We start from the raw sequence: 18,774 nt of genomic DNA on the forward strand, positions 1-18,774 counted from the left end.
TTCTCTAAGGTATTTTGGAACTATCTATGAAACACTATATCACCTGTGTTTGTCTCAGAATCTGCTTGTCAGAGAAAATCTACTGTAAAGAATTATTGTACTATCATATAATTTACCCCCAAGAACCTCTCTTTGCCTGACCTACTGCAATAAGAGTCAGGGCATATATTACTGTGATCTACTATTTATACTTCGTAAAATACCAAAGGAAGAAAAAAAAAGATGGACAAAACAATATTTGGCTTTTGAAAGATTTCTAATCCCTAGTAATACACTATTGACCTGAGGAAATTTTAACAGAATTGCCCTCTCTTTAAAAATATCCTTGACATTCATCTTGAAGGAGCTATTTCCAATGTCTCTGTTGTGTGGGGAGATGAATTAACAGGGTTGTCAAAGATGGGAATCAATAGCTTAAAGATCAGCAAACTTCCATTTCCATTAGAACAGTTGACTATTATAATAGTTTGATTCTGAATTTGTTCAAGATCAAGGGACTAGCCCATGTGACATCCTATAATTCTTGGCTTTTCATTGCAGATAAGACAACTCTCATTTCTCTGTTCACTGCCTAAACTACATAGATGGAAAATGGAAGAAATGTGACTGAATTCATCTTGTTAGGACTGACACAGAATCCAAAGATGCAAAAAGTAATATTTATAGTGTTTCTTGCCTTATACATGGTAACTCTGGCAGCCAACCTGCTCATCGTGGTCACCATTACCACCAGTCATGCTTTAGGCTCCCCCATATATTTGTTACTGGCACGCTTGTTTCTCATAGATACAATTTATTCATCTTCTTCAGCTCCTAAACTGATTACAGATTCCCTCTATGAGAAGAAAGTCATCTCCTTTAATGGGTGTATGACCCAGGTCTATGCAGAACGTATATTTGGGGGTACTGAACTCATCCTGCTCATAGTAATGGCCTGTGATAGACATGTAGCCAACTGTAAGCCCCTCCACTACATGACTGTTATGAACAGGAAGTTGTGCATCATCTTTGTGATTGTAACTTGGACTGGTGGCTTTCTGCATACAACAATCCAGATTCTTTTCACAATCTGGCTCCCTTTCTATGGATGTAACATCATAGATCACTTCATGTGTGACTTGTACCCCTTACTCAATCTTGTCTGCATGGACACCCATTCCCGTGGTCTATTTGTGGTAGCAAACTGTGATTTCATCTGTCTTTTAACCTTCCTTTTGTTGTTGGTATCCTATGTTGTCATTCTGCATTCCCTGAAGAATCACAGTCTGGAGGGCAGACACAAATCCCTCTCTACCTGTATCTCCCACATTGTGGTAGTTATCTTATCCTTTTTGCCTTGTATATTTGTGTACCTGAGGCCTGTGATCACTCTGCCTATAGATAAGGCAGTAGCTATATTCTATACTATGGTATCCCCATTGTTAAATCCTTTAATAAACACCCTCAGGAGCACAGAGATAAAAAATGCTATGAGGAATCTCTGGAATCAAAAAGTGAATTTACATAATAAATAGTATGGTAAGGGAGAAAAAAAAATCATATTTATAAACCTGATGTTAGAGGAGTCCTTAAGTAGACTGGAGTGATAAATCCTTGGCCAAAGACCTTTGGAATTGTCTTGGCTCATTGTATTGCAGAGAATAGCTAAGTAATTCACAGTTAATTGTTGTATAATACTGCTATTACTAGGTACATTTTTCTCCTGGTTCTGTTCATCCACTTTGCATGAGTTCTTGTAAATCCTTTCCATCTTTTTTTTTCTGAAATCATCCTACTCATCATATATTATAGCACAATAGCATTCTATTACATTCATATACCAGAACTTGTTCAGTCATTTCCTGATTAATAGACATCCCCTCAATTTCTAATTCTTTGCCACCACAAAATGAGCTGCTATGAATATTTTTGTGCATATAGATCCTTGTTCTTTTTAAAAGCTCTTTGGTATGCAGATCTAATAGCGATATTGCTGGGTAAAAATATATATAAGATTTTATAACCCTTTGCGTATAGTTCCAAATTTCTCTCCAGAAGAATTGGATCAGTTCACAATTCTACCAACAGGGCTTTAGTTTCCTAAGCTAGTTTCCACATCATCTCCAGCATTAGCCATTTTTCTTTTCTGTCATATTAGACAATCTGATAGGTATTAGGTGGTACCTCAGAGTTTTAATTTTAATTTCTCTGATTTAGAGTATCTTTTCATATGACTATAGATAGCTTTTATTTCTTGATCTGAAATCTAAATGTTCATATTCTTTGACCATTTATCATTGAAGAATGACTTGTATTCTTATAAAGTTTACACAGTTCTCTATTTGACAAATGAGGGCTTTATCAGAGAAACTTTATGCATCGTTTTACATAATTAGGGTTATTAATTGTATATTTCTTTCCATCCTATTTCCTCCATTTATAATTCTCCCTTTCTCCTTTCACCCTGTCCTTCCTAAAAGTGTTTTGCTTCCAAACACTGTCTACACCAATCCCCTTCTCTTCTATCAGTGCCCTCCTTCTCTTATCCCCTTCACTTCCTACTTCTATGTAGGGTAAAGTAGATTTCTATACCAGATTGAGTGTGTATTTTATTCCCTCTTTCAGGCAATTCTGATGAGACTAAGGTTCAAGAACGGTTCTCCACAACCACCACCCATCTTCCCCTCCACAGTAAAAACTTTTTTGTTCCTATTTTATGAGAGATAATCTGCTCCATTCTACCTCTCTTTTTTCTCCCCATGCATTCCTCTTTCCCACTCTTTCCTTTTATTTTTCTTTTCAGATATCATACCACCATAGTTAACTCGTACCTATGTCCTCTGTCTATGTATACTTGTTTGGACTGCTTAATAATGATAATGTTTTTAAGAGTTATAAGTATCATTTTCTCATATAGGGTAGAAAATTATTTAACCATATTTTTTTTGTTTGTTTGTTTTTTTGACAATGGAATTGTGGTTAAGTTTTTTCCCCAGGGTCATACAGCTAGTAAGTGTCAAGTGTCTAGTCTGAGACCAGATTGTTTAACCCTATTGAATCTGTTATGATTTCTCTTTTCTGTTTATCTTTCTGTGTTTCTCTTGAGTCTTGTGTTTGATAGCCAAATTATCTATGCAGCTCTGATCTTTTCATCAGAAATGCAAGAAAGTCTTTTGCTCATTGAATATACATTTTTCATCTGAAGGATTATGCTCATCTTTGCTGAGTAGGTTATTCTTGGTTGTATTCCTAGCTCCTTTGCCCTCCAGAATATTCCAAGTTGTTAATGTAGAAGCTGTCAAATCTTGTGTTATCCTGACTGTGGATCCATGCTGCTTTAATTGTTTCCTTCTGGATGCTTGCAATATTTTCTCTTTCACCTGGGAGCTCTATGTTTTGGCTATAATATTCCTGGGAGATTTTATTTTGGAATATCTTCCAGGAAGTGATCAGTAGATTCTTTCCATTTCAATTTTACCCTCTATTTATAGAATATCTTGACAGACTTTCTTGGTAATTTCTTCAAATAGGATATCTGGGCTCTTTTCTTTTTTAGATTGTGACTTTCAGATAGTCCAAAATTTTTCTTAAATTATATCTTCTTAATCTATTTTTCAGGTCAGTTGTGTTTTTTTTTCAGTGAGATATTTCATATTTTCTTTTTAAATTGATTCTTTTGATTTTATTTATTATTTTGATGTCTCATGGAATCAATATTTTCTGCTTGTCCAATTCTAATTTTTAAGGAATTATTTTCTTTATATTTCCTTGTCCAAAAGGAAGTTATTTTCTTCATATTTTGTGCTTCCTTTACCAAACTACTCATTTTTTCCATTATTTTCTTCTATCACTCTCATTACTTTTTTCCAATATTTCTTCTCTCTTGCTTATTTGATTTTAAAATACTTTTGACCTCTGCTAGGAATTCTTTTGGGCCTTAGGCCAATTTACATTTTTCTTTAAAGTCTTTGCTGAACCTGTTTTTCACTTTGTTATCTTCTAGTGAATTTGTGTTTTGATCTTCTCTGGAACCATAATAACTTTATATCTTTTGATTAATTTTTGTTGTTCACTCATTTCTCCAGCTTATTTCTTTACTTTTAACCTTTTTTAAAGTTGGTCTTCAATTCCAGGGTGAAGGGGCCACTGCCCAAAACTTCAAATTTTCTGGGCTACTGTTTTCATAGCTAGTTCTGGAGGGCTGTAAATTTTCATTTCTTCTAAGGTGGTATGATCTAATGAGAGGTGTGGTCATTGCTCCTAAGGTCTGTGCTCTGGTCTGGGAGTGACCATAAGCACTCTTTTCCCCCTGGAACTGTAACCAGGGTACCACCCTCCTCCCACTGTGTTAGTGGTCCCCTAACCTGAGACTGCAAGCAGGAACTGTCCATGAGAAATGCAAGAAAGTTGTATATCCAGTGCCAGCAAAGGGTCACCTATACTCTCATTCTGGCCAGTTATCCAACCCATGCACTGTCTGTGAGCTGAAAACTCGGAAAGTCGCCACTGCCAATTCAACTGTCCTTGAAGTTTGCCATGAAAGGTCCTGTACTCCAGACTTCATTTTGAGGTAATATTTTCAAGTTGTTTGAAGGAGGAATTGTTAAAGCTCAGTCAAGTACCTGCCTTTACTATGCCATCTTGGACCTCTTCCATACCCCTACCCTCAATGTAGGCTGAACTGCAACCAGCCCTTCACTTGGCTGTCTTGAAATCTACCCTGTTACCATACCACATACATACCCCTTCACCCCCATCATAATTTGCTCTGAGAGTAAATATTAATTTATTATTGTTTCTGGAAAGGCCATGACAATTGACTATGCTATTTCTCCACTCTCCATCCCTGTAATATCTGGATGTGGGGGGAGGACAACTCTCTTAAAGGACCATCACTTCTCTAACTATTTTTCTTTCTGTCTTCTTTCTATATATCTAGAATATAACGAATAATTTGTGTGCTGTGTCTTCTATTAGAACATACGTTACCTATGGGAATGGAACTTATGTTTGCATTTCTTTTATATATGAATCCTCACAGACAGTAAAAGCTTAATAAATGCTTGTTTACTGACTGACTAAGTGACCAGTACTCCAGGTCTGGAGCTTTAGTTCTACTGCCAATCTTAGCAGCGATCCCATTACTAACTTGGAATAAGGTCCATGAAGCACATAGAAACCCAAAGGCAAAGCTGCTGTTATTTTTTATGTAGAAAAGGGACTCTAACTTTGTCTTGTGGAATTTGCCATTCTTTTCAGGTTTTTCTTCTTTTAAAATCTACACAAATAAACACAGTTGACCTAAGCCAAATGTCTAAAGAAAAGCTAGCCTTTCAGCAGGTTGTTTTTTTTTTTCTTTTTTGGGGGGGGAAGGGCATGGATTTCAGTCTGAGTCTGTGGAGGAAAATTATTTTTTTTTCCTTCAGGTCTAGGACTAGAGGCAAGGCAGTTTTTAAAATCAGGTTTATAAATGAGAATATACTCTTTTTTTGCAAGAATGAAAGAGGGTAGTGATCCCATCAGTCCAAAGAAGTTAATACAATTCATGAATGTTTAGGTAGTAAAATGGGTAAAAGTGGTAGACTTGGATAAAGGAGGACCTGAGTGCAATTATACCTTAGAAAATTAATAATTTTGTAGTCCTAGGCAAGTCAATTAACCTCTCTTAGCCTCAGTATTTCAGTTTAAAATAAATAATGATAATACATAAATATATTTATATAAATAAACACAAATAACCATAATAAAATCAGTTATCAAAGAATTCTTATGAAAAATCTCTAGTCAGAATGATATGCTTGCACATTATAATATTAATAGTTGTTTAATAATAATTACACAGATAAAAAGACATATATATATATATGAATTTAAGAATAAATAATTCATTGATATGGTGCAAAGAATCAACACGATTGGTGCCATGCTGAAGGGGAAACTGTTTTGCTTTAGTTTCTCTTAAAACATACTAAAGAAAGATTTATTTTCCTTTGATTTTTATGGCTCTGAGTTTAACATAACAGAAAACAAAATGGAATGAATATAGTAAAAAAAAGTCACGTTTTGAAGTAGTGAGAAGGCACAGCATATAGATCATGGGTCCTGGAATAAGAGGGAAAATGAGTTCGTGAAAACAAGGATGTTCTGGAAATTGTTAATAATTCAATTGGATAGGAACATAGAGCTCAGTGAAGGAAAAGACTGTGAATGGCAGTAAAGGTACTAGGCAGAAAAATTTCTAAGGCCATAAATTTCAGTAAGGAGACTGATAAGGAGTAATCAGTTAAGGTAAGGAGGGAAGAAGAAAGTCATAGAAGCAAAGGAAGGAAAAAATTGTGAATGTGGGCAACAGTAACAAAACTGCATGGAGGGGGGCAGCTAGGAGACTTCGTGGATAGAGCACTGGCCCTGGATTCAGGAGAACCTGAGTTCAAATCTAGCCTCAGACACATAACACTTACTAGCTGTGTGACCCTGGGCAAGTCACTTAACCCCATTGCCTAACCAAATAAACAACAAAAAAGAAACAAAAAAAAAAAACTGCATGGAGGATCAGGAGGATAAGGATTGAATAGAACACACTATATTTGAAAGTTGAGACCCATTATTTCTTATATATTAAACCAGTCTTGGAAAGTGGACAGAAGCTAAAAAAAACATACAAAACCAGGAGATTTTGAGAAGGTTAAGTTTTTTAACAATTTTAGATTAAAATTCTTTTCCTTTTAAAATTTAATTTCCAAATTCTCTTCCTCTTTCCTACACCCGCTTCTACCAACTGCAAATGTAGGAAATATGATAGTAATTACTCATGTGAAATTATACAAAAATGTTTCTGTATTATCCATATTGTCCAAAAAAAGAAAGTGAGAAAATTATACTTCAATTTGCACTCAGAGTTCATCACTTGTCTCCTTGGAGGTGGATATTAAAGAAACATTTTTCTTCCTCAAAGGCATGAGTATAGATACTTGTAGAATCAGTTATTTTCATTTTATCAGGGAGAATTTTGAATAATTAAAAAGTATGACACCAAAGCACTTACACACAAAAGTAGAATTAAAAAAAAATCTAAAGAATGATATGATAAATCAGTGATAAATTCTCACTTATGCCAGGAGATTGGAGGAAAGAAAAAAAAATATAGCACCAAGGAAAGAAGAATCAATTACCCTATGTAACTAAAAGAGAGGCAACTAGGTGATGCAATGAATAAAGTGCCATTGAGTGTGAAAGACTCATCTTCCTGAGTTAAAATGTGGCTTCAGACACTCACTAGCGCTGTGACTCTCAACAAGCCACTTGACTCTGTTTCCCTAAGTTTCCTCATCTGTAAAATTAGCTGGAGGAGGAAATGACAAACTAATGCAATATCTTTGCCAAGAAAAACCCAAATGGCTCACAAAGAGTCACAAATGACTAAAAATGACTGAACAAACTAATTAAAAACTAAAAGATACATGTCTCTCCATAAGAGAAGGAATTCTAACCACACAAGGAGTAATTAGTATCTCTCTAGGGGATTAAGAGGATGATACAGACGTACATTCAGGTGCAAAAGAATTTTGCAAGCATCAGAGGAGGAAAAATTAAGAAATATAATTTGTCTCTGAAATATGATTGGGGGAATTATATCTCAGCCTTCTGATGACAGCAATAGAGAGGCTTGTTATTGATATGTGATATGGATCCCGAGTATGACTCAGTGCCTTCAATAACTGCCTAAACTTAGTGATTGACATGAACATAAATGATATCATCGGGGCGGGGAATTGAAAGAAGTGCAAAAAATTACTAAAACTTAAGCAAAATAGTGAAGACATCAGGACAAAAATGTTGTTTTCATCATGGCTGTTGGTCAAAAGAAAAAGGTTGAAAACAAGAAAATAGATTTCAGAAGTGATTAGCAGATTCAGGGATCATGTCTAAATGAATAAGAAGGACTAACTCCATGCTGGTAACCTCTTGGGCTCTAGATTACTGTGCTGTGATGAAATAAGCCAATCACGCATCTAATACAAATATGATGAGCTAGATAATCAAGGGACTGACTGCCAGACAGGCAAAGGAGGGTCAGGTCAGATCAAAAGTGGAGGAGGCCAAAGATCCTATGCTTACTAGTAGCAGATTGAAACTCATGAGTGGTTCTTCTAGGCTGGGAGATAAGGATAACCAGACTCCAATAAATAAACAAATAAAAAAATGAATAAATAAAATAAATGAATAGATGGATAAATGAATGTATGAATAATGGGTAATTAATGGACAAATGAATAAGATGGTTTCTGAAAATCACATCACCTTTATCTAAGACTCTTTCATATCATCTCCTCACATCTACCTTTTATCTTATAGTCCTGAAAAATCCTAGCTATTTTTATACGACACTGAATCCTGGACCATGTTCTACAGTGAAATTGTCTGTATTTTTATACTACTTGAGTAGATGTAAGACCTCTTGATCCCTGCTATGCCCTACTTATTCTCATTCTCCCTTACTCTGTAATTTTCCCCCTTTCACTTTCACCCCATTTCTGACTTTCACCTCATTTCATCCTTCTTATAGCCACGTGTGTGTGTGTGTATATATGTATATATATACATACATATATACACATACACACATCTACATATACATACATACACACACATACATGTATATCTTTACATACATAAACACATGTATACACATATATGTATATATACACATATGTGTGTACATAAACATATACATGCACACATACATATATTCATATGTATATATGTATGTACATGTATACGTGTGTATGTGTATTCATATACCCATGTATAAATGTGTACACGCACACCTATATATACATACATGTATGCATATATGATACTTGCATACATACACACACATGTACACACATAATGAGTTTCAGGTATGTCCTTTCTCAAGTTTAGTTTTTACCTCACACAATTGCTTTCTATTTATACGGCTGATCTCATATTTGGAAAATCTAATATACATATTAATGTGACCAAGGAAACACTCCTCTCACAGTTCATTGGCCTACTATGATATTTTATAATATACACATAAATCAGACTTGCTATATCCCTGTTCTTCCTCCATCATTTTATATTGTGAAAATCCTTTTTCTGCTAATAATGTCTGAACTTTGTTCCTTTTCCTATACCAGAGTTTCTTAATCATTGTGTGTTTGTGTTTAAGCAAGCATGTATATGTGTGTTTGTGTGTGTTTGATGGCCCACATAGACTGACTAATGAACTGTGTGCCCTTCCAATCTCAAAATAAAGTTTTAAACACATAAATTGTTTATGTAATATCAGATTATGATGGATGCAGATTATGCTGAAATATATTTATCAAAATATTGACCAAACAAGGTTGAAGACCCTAAGTTAAGAACAGATCTTCTCATCTTTCAATCACTCATGTTCTCATAGCTCATTAAAACTGGTCTGAAATTTTTTTTCTTCTTTCTTCATAGTTTCAACCTTGTAGATAACTACTTGAAACTTGGTGAGTAGGAAAAAGAGCTGGAGATCAAGACTCCCACAAAACCACACTCATTCTTTCTGACTTGGTTATGTTAGATTTGTGACAGTTGGGAAAGACTCTGTGGACATTAACCTTTGCATCATTTGAGTAATGCCCTTTCTCAGAGACTGGTTGCAGGGATACATAGCTGCCCAAGTCAGACTGATACAATGGTTCATGGTATTAGGAAGTTATTCAGGCCATTTATGAAGATACAACCAAAATAATCAATCAAAGTCCATGGATTACCTCATATTAGTGTTCTGTTCCTGCCTTCATAGAACAGGAGTAGTGTTACAATATATTGAATTTCCATGCTGCCTGAGCTCTAGAGACTTAAGAGATTGGAAATGGACTACAACTAGACAGGGATATTGGGACAGAGGTATTGTGTTCTGTCATATGTGTTTCTAATTCCTCTTGATTTTATCATGCTTTTACTAATCTCATTAAACTGTTTAACCATGTCCTTGAATTTTGAAAGACTGCAATAATTTATAGGGCATTTTAGGAAATGAGTGGAGTGTGGGTGGGTGATATTAGCTATGAATGACAAGTATGCAGCTACTTGTTGATGGACACTCTTTCATTTATGTGATTTAAAGCTATTCAAATTTGCTGTTAAGGAAATTGAAATGTCTTAGTATTATTACAATATATATATTCACCTTCAAAACACTCTGAAAAATGTGTCAGCAATAATCTCCAGGGGTCTTGAGACCACTTTTGAAAACTGAAAAATTGATGGATGACTAGAAAGATAAATAGTGGTAACAAAAAGCCAGTCTTTATATAAAAAGTCATGCCAAATAAGTCTTAATCTTATATAAATGTATATAAATTATAAAGATATGATTAGCATATAGATTTAGATAGATGCAGATATAGATCTTCAATATTACTTGATAGATCAGGATGATGAAGACTACATGGTTTACCTAGATATTATCAGCAAATTTGACAAAGACTTTTGTTTTGTTATTGTAAAAGTAATGGATAGGATGAACAAATGTAGTTTAGATGATTATAGAGTTGGATGGATTTGGAATCCAATTGAACCAGATGCAAAGAATAACATATACATTGTGGGAAAACATCATTAGAGATGTGACCCACAAATGTGGTTGTGGCCCTTTGATTTTCAACATTGCTCTCCTTCCCACATTCTGCATTCCTAAATGGGTCTTCTTGCTATCCTGCACATACAGTATTCTATCTCCTTTGAAATTTCTGTTCCCTATGCCTTGTAGACAACCTCTTCTTTTCTCCATCTAGGAGGATGTTGGGAAAACTTAAAGACTTAGACAAATCTTTTACATGAGATGAGCACTAATTTGCCATATACTCCCCCATGTATAGGGTTCTGTAAAATTACTTAGTTTTTGTTTTATATCTCTTTTGTATTTACTTCTGAAAAAACCTTCATGTTTTCCCCCCAAAAAATGAGAACAACAATGATTTTATTGCTGCCTATGTATCCCCCACATCAAGCACTGAGTCAGTCAACAAGCATTTATTGAGTGCTATGTTCTTGTGGACAATGTGGACAATGCCAGATACAGAGTAGGCACTTACAAAATATTCGAGAAATTTAAATGATACTTTTTATGAAAACTATCCCTACATTAACATTTCAATTTCTGAAAACAAACAAAAAACATCTAATGCTTATTTTATTTGTATCATATAGATATGTATATATTCAGAAATCAAGTGATCTAATGCAGTCTTTTCATGGGAGCTAAAGGTCTTCCATTTCCTGTCTATTATTTGCCCATTGACTATGTTAAAACTGATTTGAAAATATTAAGTATATAACCTCCCCCAAATAAGAAGCCCTTTTAAAACATTGGAAGAAATCAAAAAGGAAAAAAATAAAAGCTCTCAATATCAACTCAGTAAATACTAGGGAACATTTTTTTTAGTATATGCTTGAATTTTCCCTTCACTGATCAACAATATATTTCTTTTCATATTTTTTCATTCCTCCCCCTCATACCTGATTTTGAGTCTGGTAATTTTAATAGGGGCCCTTTACTGACTAAACAAAGTCTCCTTTTGACTAAATAATTTTCTAATGGCAGTTTTCATTTGGGCATTTCTCAGTGTGTAGATTAAAGGGTTTAACATAGGGGTAATCATTGTGTAGAAGACTGCAACAGCTTTATCAATGGAGAAAGTCATTGCAGGTCTCATGTAGACAAACATGCATGGAACAAAGAATAAAACAACTACAGTGATGTGAGAACCACAGGTAGAGAGGGCTTTGCGTCTCCCCTCCACACTGTGAGTCTTCAGAGAACTCAGGATGACAGCATAGGAGACCATCAAGAGGAGGAAATTTAAGAAGCACAGGGAACCACTGTTAACTGCAACAAATAAACCCAGGATGTGAGTGTCAGTGCAGGCAAGATCCAGCAAAGGATTTAAGTCACACATAAAGTGATCTATGACATTGGGACCACAAAATGGTATCTTTATTATGAAGAGCATCTGTATTGTTGCATGGAGTAAGCCCCCTATCCAGACCACACCCATCAGGAGGACACGCAACCGCCGGTTCATGATGGTCATGTAGTGCAGGGGCTTGCAAATTGCTACATACCGGTCATAGGCCATTACTGTGAGCAAGAAAATCTCAGCACCTCCAAAAAAGTGTTCTCCAAAGACTTGCATCATACAACCATTGAAGAAAGTGGTTTTCTTTTCATAGAGTGAGTCTATAATGAGTTTAGGTGCATTAACAGAGGAATAACAGGCATCTATAAAGGATAGGTAAGCAAGAAAAAAGTACATGGGGGAATCCAGGCTAGGGTTGAGGATAATAGTGATGACAATGAGTGTGTTACCTACCATTGTAATAGCATAGATGATAAAAAACACAATAAAAACAATTTTCTGCATCTTTGGATTCTCAGTCAGCCCCAATAGGATAAATTCAGTCACATTATTTCTATTATCCATTTATTTCATATAGATGTTGAATTCAGGCAAGAGTTGTTCTGTCTGTAAGGAAATTAAAAGTTTTCAGTAAGGGAGCCTTGTATTTCTTGGACTCTTCTCTAGAAAGAGAATGGCCTGAAGCCTAGATTTATATCCCGAATGCCCCTGTCACGAGATGAACTTGCAGTAGGCAATTTATACCCTCTGCATCTGTATGCCACTGCACTTAAAGTGGCATAGAGAAGAGGCATTATGGTGTAGTGCTTAGGGCACAGGCTCTGAAGTTAAGAAGGCATGGTTCAAATCCCCCTCATATGCATACTACTAATAATTATAGTAGCTGGCATTTACAGAGTACTTGAAACAAGTGTTTCATACTTGTAATTATTTTGTGAAGTGATTTACATATGCTATCTTATTTAATTTTCACAACCCTTTGGGACAGATACTACTATTCTATTCATTTTAGAGATAAGGAAATTGAGACTAGGAGAGGCTAAGTTATTTCCCCAGAATAATACACCTAATAAGTTTCTGGGATAGGATTTAATTTCATGTATTTCAGATTTCAAGTCCATCATTCTATTCACTACACTGCCTAGTTGTATGACCCTGGCCATGTCACTTAATTTCTCTTTGCCTCAGTTTATTCATTTGAATAGTGTTAGGGTGGATTGATCCCTTCCCCGTATGCTCTCTTCTAGCTGTAAATGTTCTTATGATGTGATTAAATTAGGTACCTCAGTGAGCACTTGAACAACAAGACTTTTTAAACCTCAAAGATCCATTTTAACAAAACATTCCATCAAATCTCTTCTACTTTTTTGGTAAAGAAAATAGTCATGGAGCCTACCTAATAATATTTAGATAGATTAGCAATTCATTGAATATTGGGAAACAAATAGTAAACACTGAATTAATATTATCTTAGAATTACTGTGTTCATTAAGAACCATAGGAGGGGCAGCTAAGTGGTGCAGTGGATAGAGCACCGGCCCTGAAATCAGGAGGACCTAAGTTCAGATCCAGCCTCAGACCAAACACTTAACACTTACTAGCTGGGTGACCCTGGGCAAGTCACTTAACTCCAATTCCCTAAAAATAAATAAAAAGGACCATAAGCATTTCTTTTTGGTTCTAGACTATTTAACATTTTTATCATTCTATTGGATAAAGACATTTTTGACATTCATAATCTATTTGCAAATGACATAAAATTGGGAGGATAAATAATACCACAATTACAGATGGATTTCAACAAATTCTTAACAGGATAAAACAATATGCCTAATTAAATAAGTTACAATAATAAAGGAATAAATCTGAAGTTTACTTGGCTTTAAAAATATCATCTTCATACCAACAAATTGATGAAGGTTTGGTTAAATAGCATTTTTTTTTCTGAGTCAGTATTCTCTAAGATCCTTATGAGTAAGCAGTGTGCTATGACAAGTAAATGTGATTTTAGGGTGTCAAATTGGAATCATATCTTACGGGAATAAGGAGGACATCATCCCTGTTGTCTCTTCAAGGAACAATGTTCATTGGGAGTTTTGTGTTCAATTCCACATGACATATTGTAGGAAGGACATTGATAAATGGAAGATTTTCCATAAGAGAAGAACCTGGGATGATTGAAAGGATTCAGTGAATGCTTTATGACAATAAACTGAAAGAACATAGCATATTGAAATATTAAATTAAAAGATTTAGAGAGCATATGAGAGTTGCCATGTGTATTAGGGATTGAATTTGTCCCATTTGTCTCCAGATTGCAAAACTTGGAGCAAGTGTTGGCAGTTTTATTGTTAAAAGGGATGTTGGGGGCTTCTTATTTCATTCCACTCATTTTGCAAAGTGCAGAGGACAGAGACTTTGTTTGACTTCCTTTGGCCAAAGAGGCATAAAATAGTTGAGGTAGGATTTGAACTCAGCCCACCAATTTCCTCTGACTGCAAATACAATGTTCATTCCACTGGACTAAATATATTTAGGTCTAATGTCATGGGGGTAGAGGATGAACCTTCACAATTAGAGCAGTTTATAAGTAAAATGACTCATTTCAGGAATAAATAGGTTCTCAGGTCCTCATGCTGGAGTCTTCAAACAATAACTGGATGCCTCTTTATTGGGAATACTATAGTGAAGATTATTTGGGAGAAAGAGTATAGATTCGACTCTGAAGTTCCTCTAATTCTGAAATATTTTAGTTGTGTATTGCTTTGTTTTGCCTATACCTTTATCATCTATGGCTAATGTATCTATATCTTTATCTATTCTTGCAAAGCTCTTTCTTGACATGTCTCTTAGATCACCTTCCTCTACTTCTCAAGGAGGTCATTTTCTGGTCCTCAGTCTTCTCTCTGGCTCAAAGCTATCCTTTACAATTGAAGGCTTCAATATATCTATGTTCTCTTGAATGCCTTTGCCTCTCAGTTCATTGGCATCCTCAAGTCAGTCAATAAAAATTTATAACCACTTGCTGTGTGCCGTGAACATTCCTATGTGCTCAGGAACACCTATAATCTATAGAATTGTTCCACTTCAAAGACTCAAAAGGTGGGTAATAATTTAGACTTCATCATCACCTGACTAAGACTCTTCAATGACATTGAGATTTACATTTGCCTCTTAGCTTATCTGAAGTCATCCAAACTCTCATTTTAGCCTCACTTATTCTACCTTGTTGGGTTCACTTATCAAAAAATAGTCATTCCAATTTTCTCTGTCCTCCTGGTTCATTACATCTGTTCTGTCCAAAATTTGTCTTTCTTCAAAGTTTTGATCCTGTTCTTAACCAAGTGAGTTATATGTCATCTTACATTCTTGGATACCTTTTTCTTATTACCATTCATATACTGCTAGGTTTTTTTTTTAATCTGTCTTCCTCACTCATAATTTCCTGTTTGTTAAACTTTGGTGATGTAATATTACTGTGATGAATGGATGCATTACAATTTCATGTCATTTATTCTGAAAAGGATTCTTATATTTGTGTGACAATCTTTATTAATTTTCAGTCACTGTCTCATTCATCCTCCATAAAACTAATGTTCAAAATCTGTTATTCTTTTCTTAAGAATCCCATGTTCTCCTTACACATTCTGCCTCCAGGAGATCTATTATCCTTGAAGTTTACTGAAAAAAAAATAGTTTATCCATCCTGAATTATATTATTATATCTCCTATGACAAAATTCAAAATTTCTCTATATCTTCTCTCATTCTTTTATCCCTTTAATCCAGGCTTTCATGAAGAAGTTATCTTTATCCTTGCCACATGCAAAATCTTTACCAGAGCTCTCTATGCCATTGAATTAATATTTCTATATTAGTTATCAAAATGCCTGCTACATAATAGTTCTTAATCACTACTTATTCCCTCCCATCCTTATCTCTTTTCTCCTCCTTGAAAGCCCCCCCCCACTTTGTTACCAAAAATATAATTGGGTCTATCTGATTTTTAAAATAAAAATCCAACAAAAACTTACACTGGTAGCCCTCTGACCTTTCAGAAAAAGAATCATGCACATAATTGATGCCATCCCATATTTTTCCACTTATCTTCTCAACACTTTGCCATATGATAGCAGACTCTACCACTTGACTGAAATTATTTATTCCAGATCAATTAAGTATCTATCAAAGTGAATGGTTTACTTGTAAATCAGTAGGCCACTTCAAAATCTCCATCTTTACTCTCCTTCACTCTTCTGAACTTTTAATACATGTAGGTTTCATCATCTTCTGACCATTCTTTCCTTCTAAATATTCCTTCCCCATTTTGTCTTCTGTGGTAGAGTCATTTCCTCATTGTCATCACAGCTTTCTAGTTGTTCTTTCTCTTTCACCTTTCCTGAATCATCAATCACATTCTTCCTGTTTAGAATGGATATCATTCATGCCTTGGATTGGAACTTCTCTTCTCCCTTTATTTTCTCACCTTTGTTGATAAAATCGCCTTTCATAAATACACGTGCAATGTGTACACAGATAACACCTTAATGTATGTGTTCAAACTAGTCATTTCTCTTGCACTGCTATCCTTCAATCACCTTCTTGACACCTCATCTTACATATATGGAGGTATACAAAACACTATACACTAAAATGAAATTATCTCCCCATATTTTTACCCTGTTCTTTCTCTACAATCCACATTTTTAAGATAATATCATCCTGCTTCTAGTTACCAAGGTTGGTGATCTCAGAATTTCCCCTGAATTCCCCCTTCCCACATCTCCTACATCCAATTAGTTGCCAAGTCATGTCAATTCTATCTACACAATGTCTCTAAATTTTGTCCCCTTCTCTCTATTCATGTTGTCATCACACTATAATGTGTTTTATCTGGATGATTACAATGGCTTCTGATCTATTGTCATAACTAGTACCATATGTAATCATTAGGGAAGCTTATCAGTTATGATAATCCACCCCTTTTCATTGTCCTTATCCTCAAACCCTCAAGCATTCTTTCCTACCCTTGAAAGAATCACTAGAGGGTTTTTTTGTTTGTTTTGTTATTTTCCTTCTGATGTCATCTAAATCAGATATATGAAATAGAAATAAAGGTTGACGTTAAAAATATGTGTCAAGTACTACTCAAATGAGAAAACTTTAACCTATTCTATCTGGAATGATTTTTAATCTACATGCTTCTATCCTTTATGATTCCAAATCCTGGCTTTGCTTCTCTGAGTTTCCCTTTCTTTTTTAAAGCATCTCATTATTTTCCAGGAGAATCTTGAGTTATTATCCTAATGGTATAGTCTATGACTGCAAACAGACAGATATAAGTACATAAAAAGCATTGACTAGGTGTTTACATTTAAAATTATGCCTGAAGAGTACCCTGCAGTCTCTAGGAGAGGGAAGAGCTAGGAACATTTCAAACAGTAACTTTACTCTCCAGTATCTAACCTTTTATATTTGATTAAGATATTTTATCTTATATGGATATATGTTTTAAGAATTTAAAATTTGGGGTGATTCCAATTTATAAATTTCTCTTTGTGGGCAGCTAGGTGGTGCACTGGATAGAACATTTGCCTGAAGTCAGAAGGACCTGAGTTCAAATCCAGCCTCAGACACGTAACTCGCTGTATGACTCTGGGTAAGTTACTTAACCCCAAATGCCTCACCAAAAAACAAAACAAAACAAACAAAAAAAAACTCTTTAAAGGCAATGTAGCCTAACAAAACAATTAGAGGACCTTTCTTGAAATCTCTGCATATGTCTGTTATTTTGGTTATTTATACCCCCTTTGTTCCTCAGTTCCTTTGCCTGTTAAATGTAAATAAATCACTTTTATATGATGATTTACAATTTTCCAAGTACTTTCTTATCACCCGGCCCTAGATGGTAGCCATTGTAAATGTTATTCTTTTCATTTTGCAGAGGAGCAAACTGAGGTTCAGAAAGGTGAAAGAAACTGGATCCAAAATTAAATTGTCTGCCCCAGAGCAATTCAAGCACTTTAAAATACATCAAGCTATATTTCCAGCTTGTCTTAAGAATCAAGTCTTATACTGTAGATTAAATCCATTTAACAATCAAGAAGTAAATCATTATAAGGGATCATTACGAAATATATGAATCAGAGTAAGTATCAGCTCGAATAGAGTTTGTGGGGGTGGGTAGTGAAACTTACCCTGGTCTGATGTATGGATAGGCGTGCTTTCTTATGTATTCAGGAGAATTCTCACTTTCATGATGGTATTTTCATTGGATAGGAAGATGGTGATAATCATTCAACCATAGAGTCAGTCAGGTTTTTTTTTTTTTTATGGAAGTATTCTCAGGATTCTTGCATCCTGGATCTCCCTCACCTTGCATCTAGGAAAACTCAACCTTATTCAGAACTATGTTCTCTAACTGTAATAAATACAAAACAAAACAAAACAAAAACATTGAGATGTTAAAACGGTCTCATTGATTCTATACATGCCTTTATGACAACAGGTAGAAATGACTTTAAATGACCATCTATGTTTATATTTCCTCTCCTTTTACCTTTTCATAAGAAATGGAACTAAATTGCATATTATAAAGTTTAGGGACCTATTTTCATGCCCAGAGCTGAGCTCTCAGAGGAATTAATTATCAATGGTGCCAGAAAGGCTTTGTCCTAAAAGATACATTATTTTGGGAAAGTATTTGTGAAACAATGCAGCCATATCCATTTCATTCTTCTCTATATATTGGAGGCATCAATTATTTGCCATATTAAAGAAATAATGAAATAAATCCATTATGCATTTAAGACCTGGCTCACCAGGGATACTGTGTCCAGTATAAAGGGAAGAATCAGGGAATGTTATAC

At 34.9% G+C, this 18,774-nt stretch overlaps 2 protein-coding genes across 2 annotated transcripts; one reads left to right on the top strand and one right to left on the bottom strand.

The window, feature by feature from the left end:
- Positions 1 to 584: 584 nt before the first annotated feature.
- Positions 585 to 1,514, top strand: LOC114051789 (olfactory receptor 4C12-like). Its single transcript, XM_027874196.1, has one exon. The coding sequence runs from the start codon at positions 585 to 587 to the stop codon at positions 1,512 to 1,514; it is 930 nt and encodes a 309-aa protein (XP_027729997.1).
- A 10,026-nt stretch (positions 1,515 to 11,540) lies between these two features.
- LOC114051805 (olfactory receptor 4C46-like) lies at positions 11,541 to 12,470 on the bottom strand. Its single transcript, XM_027874205.1, has one exon. It carries the CDS (start codon positions 12,468 to 12,470, stop codon positions 11,541 to 11,543), a length of 930 nt encoding a protein of 309 aa, XP_027730006.1.
- Positions 12,471 to 18,774: the final 6,304 nt, after the last annotated feature.

The sequence above is a fragment of the Vombatus ursinus genome, unplaced genomic scaffold, assembly GCF_900497805.2.
Source record: "Vombatus ursinus unplaced genomic scaffold, bare-nosed wombat genome assembly UNPS02014806.1, whole genome shotgun sequence".
In the NCBI taxonomy this organism is placed as follows: domain Eukaryota; kingdom Metazoa; phylum Chordata; class Mammalia; order Diprotodontia; family Vombatidae; genus Vombatus; species Vombatus ursinus.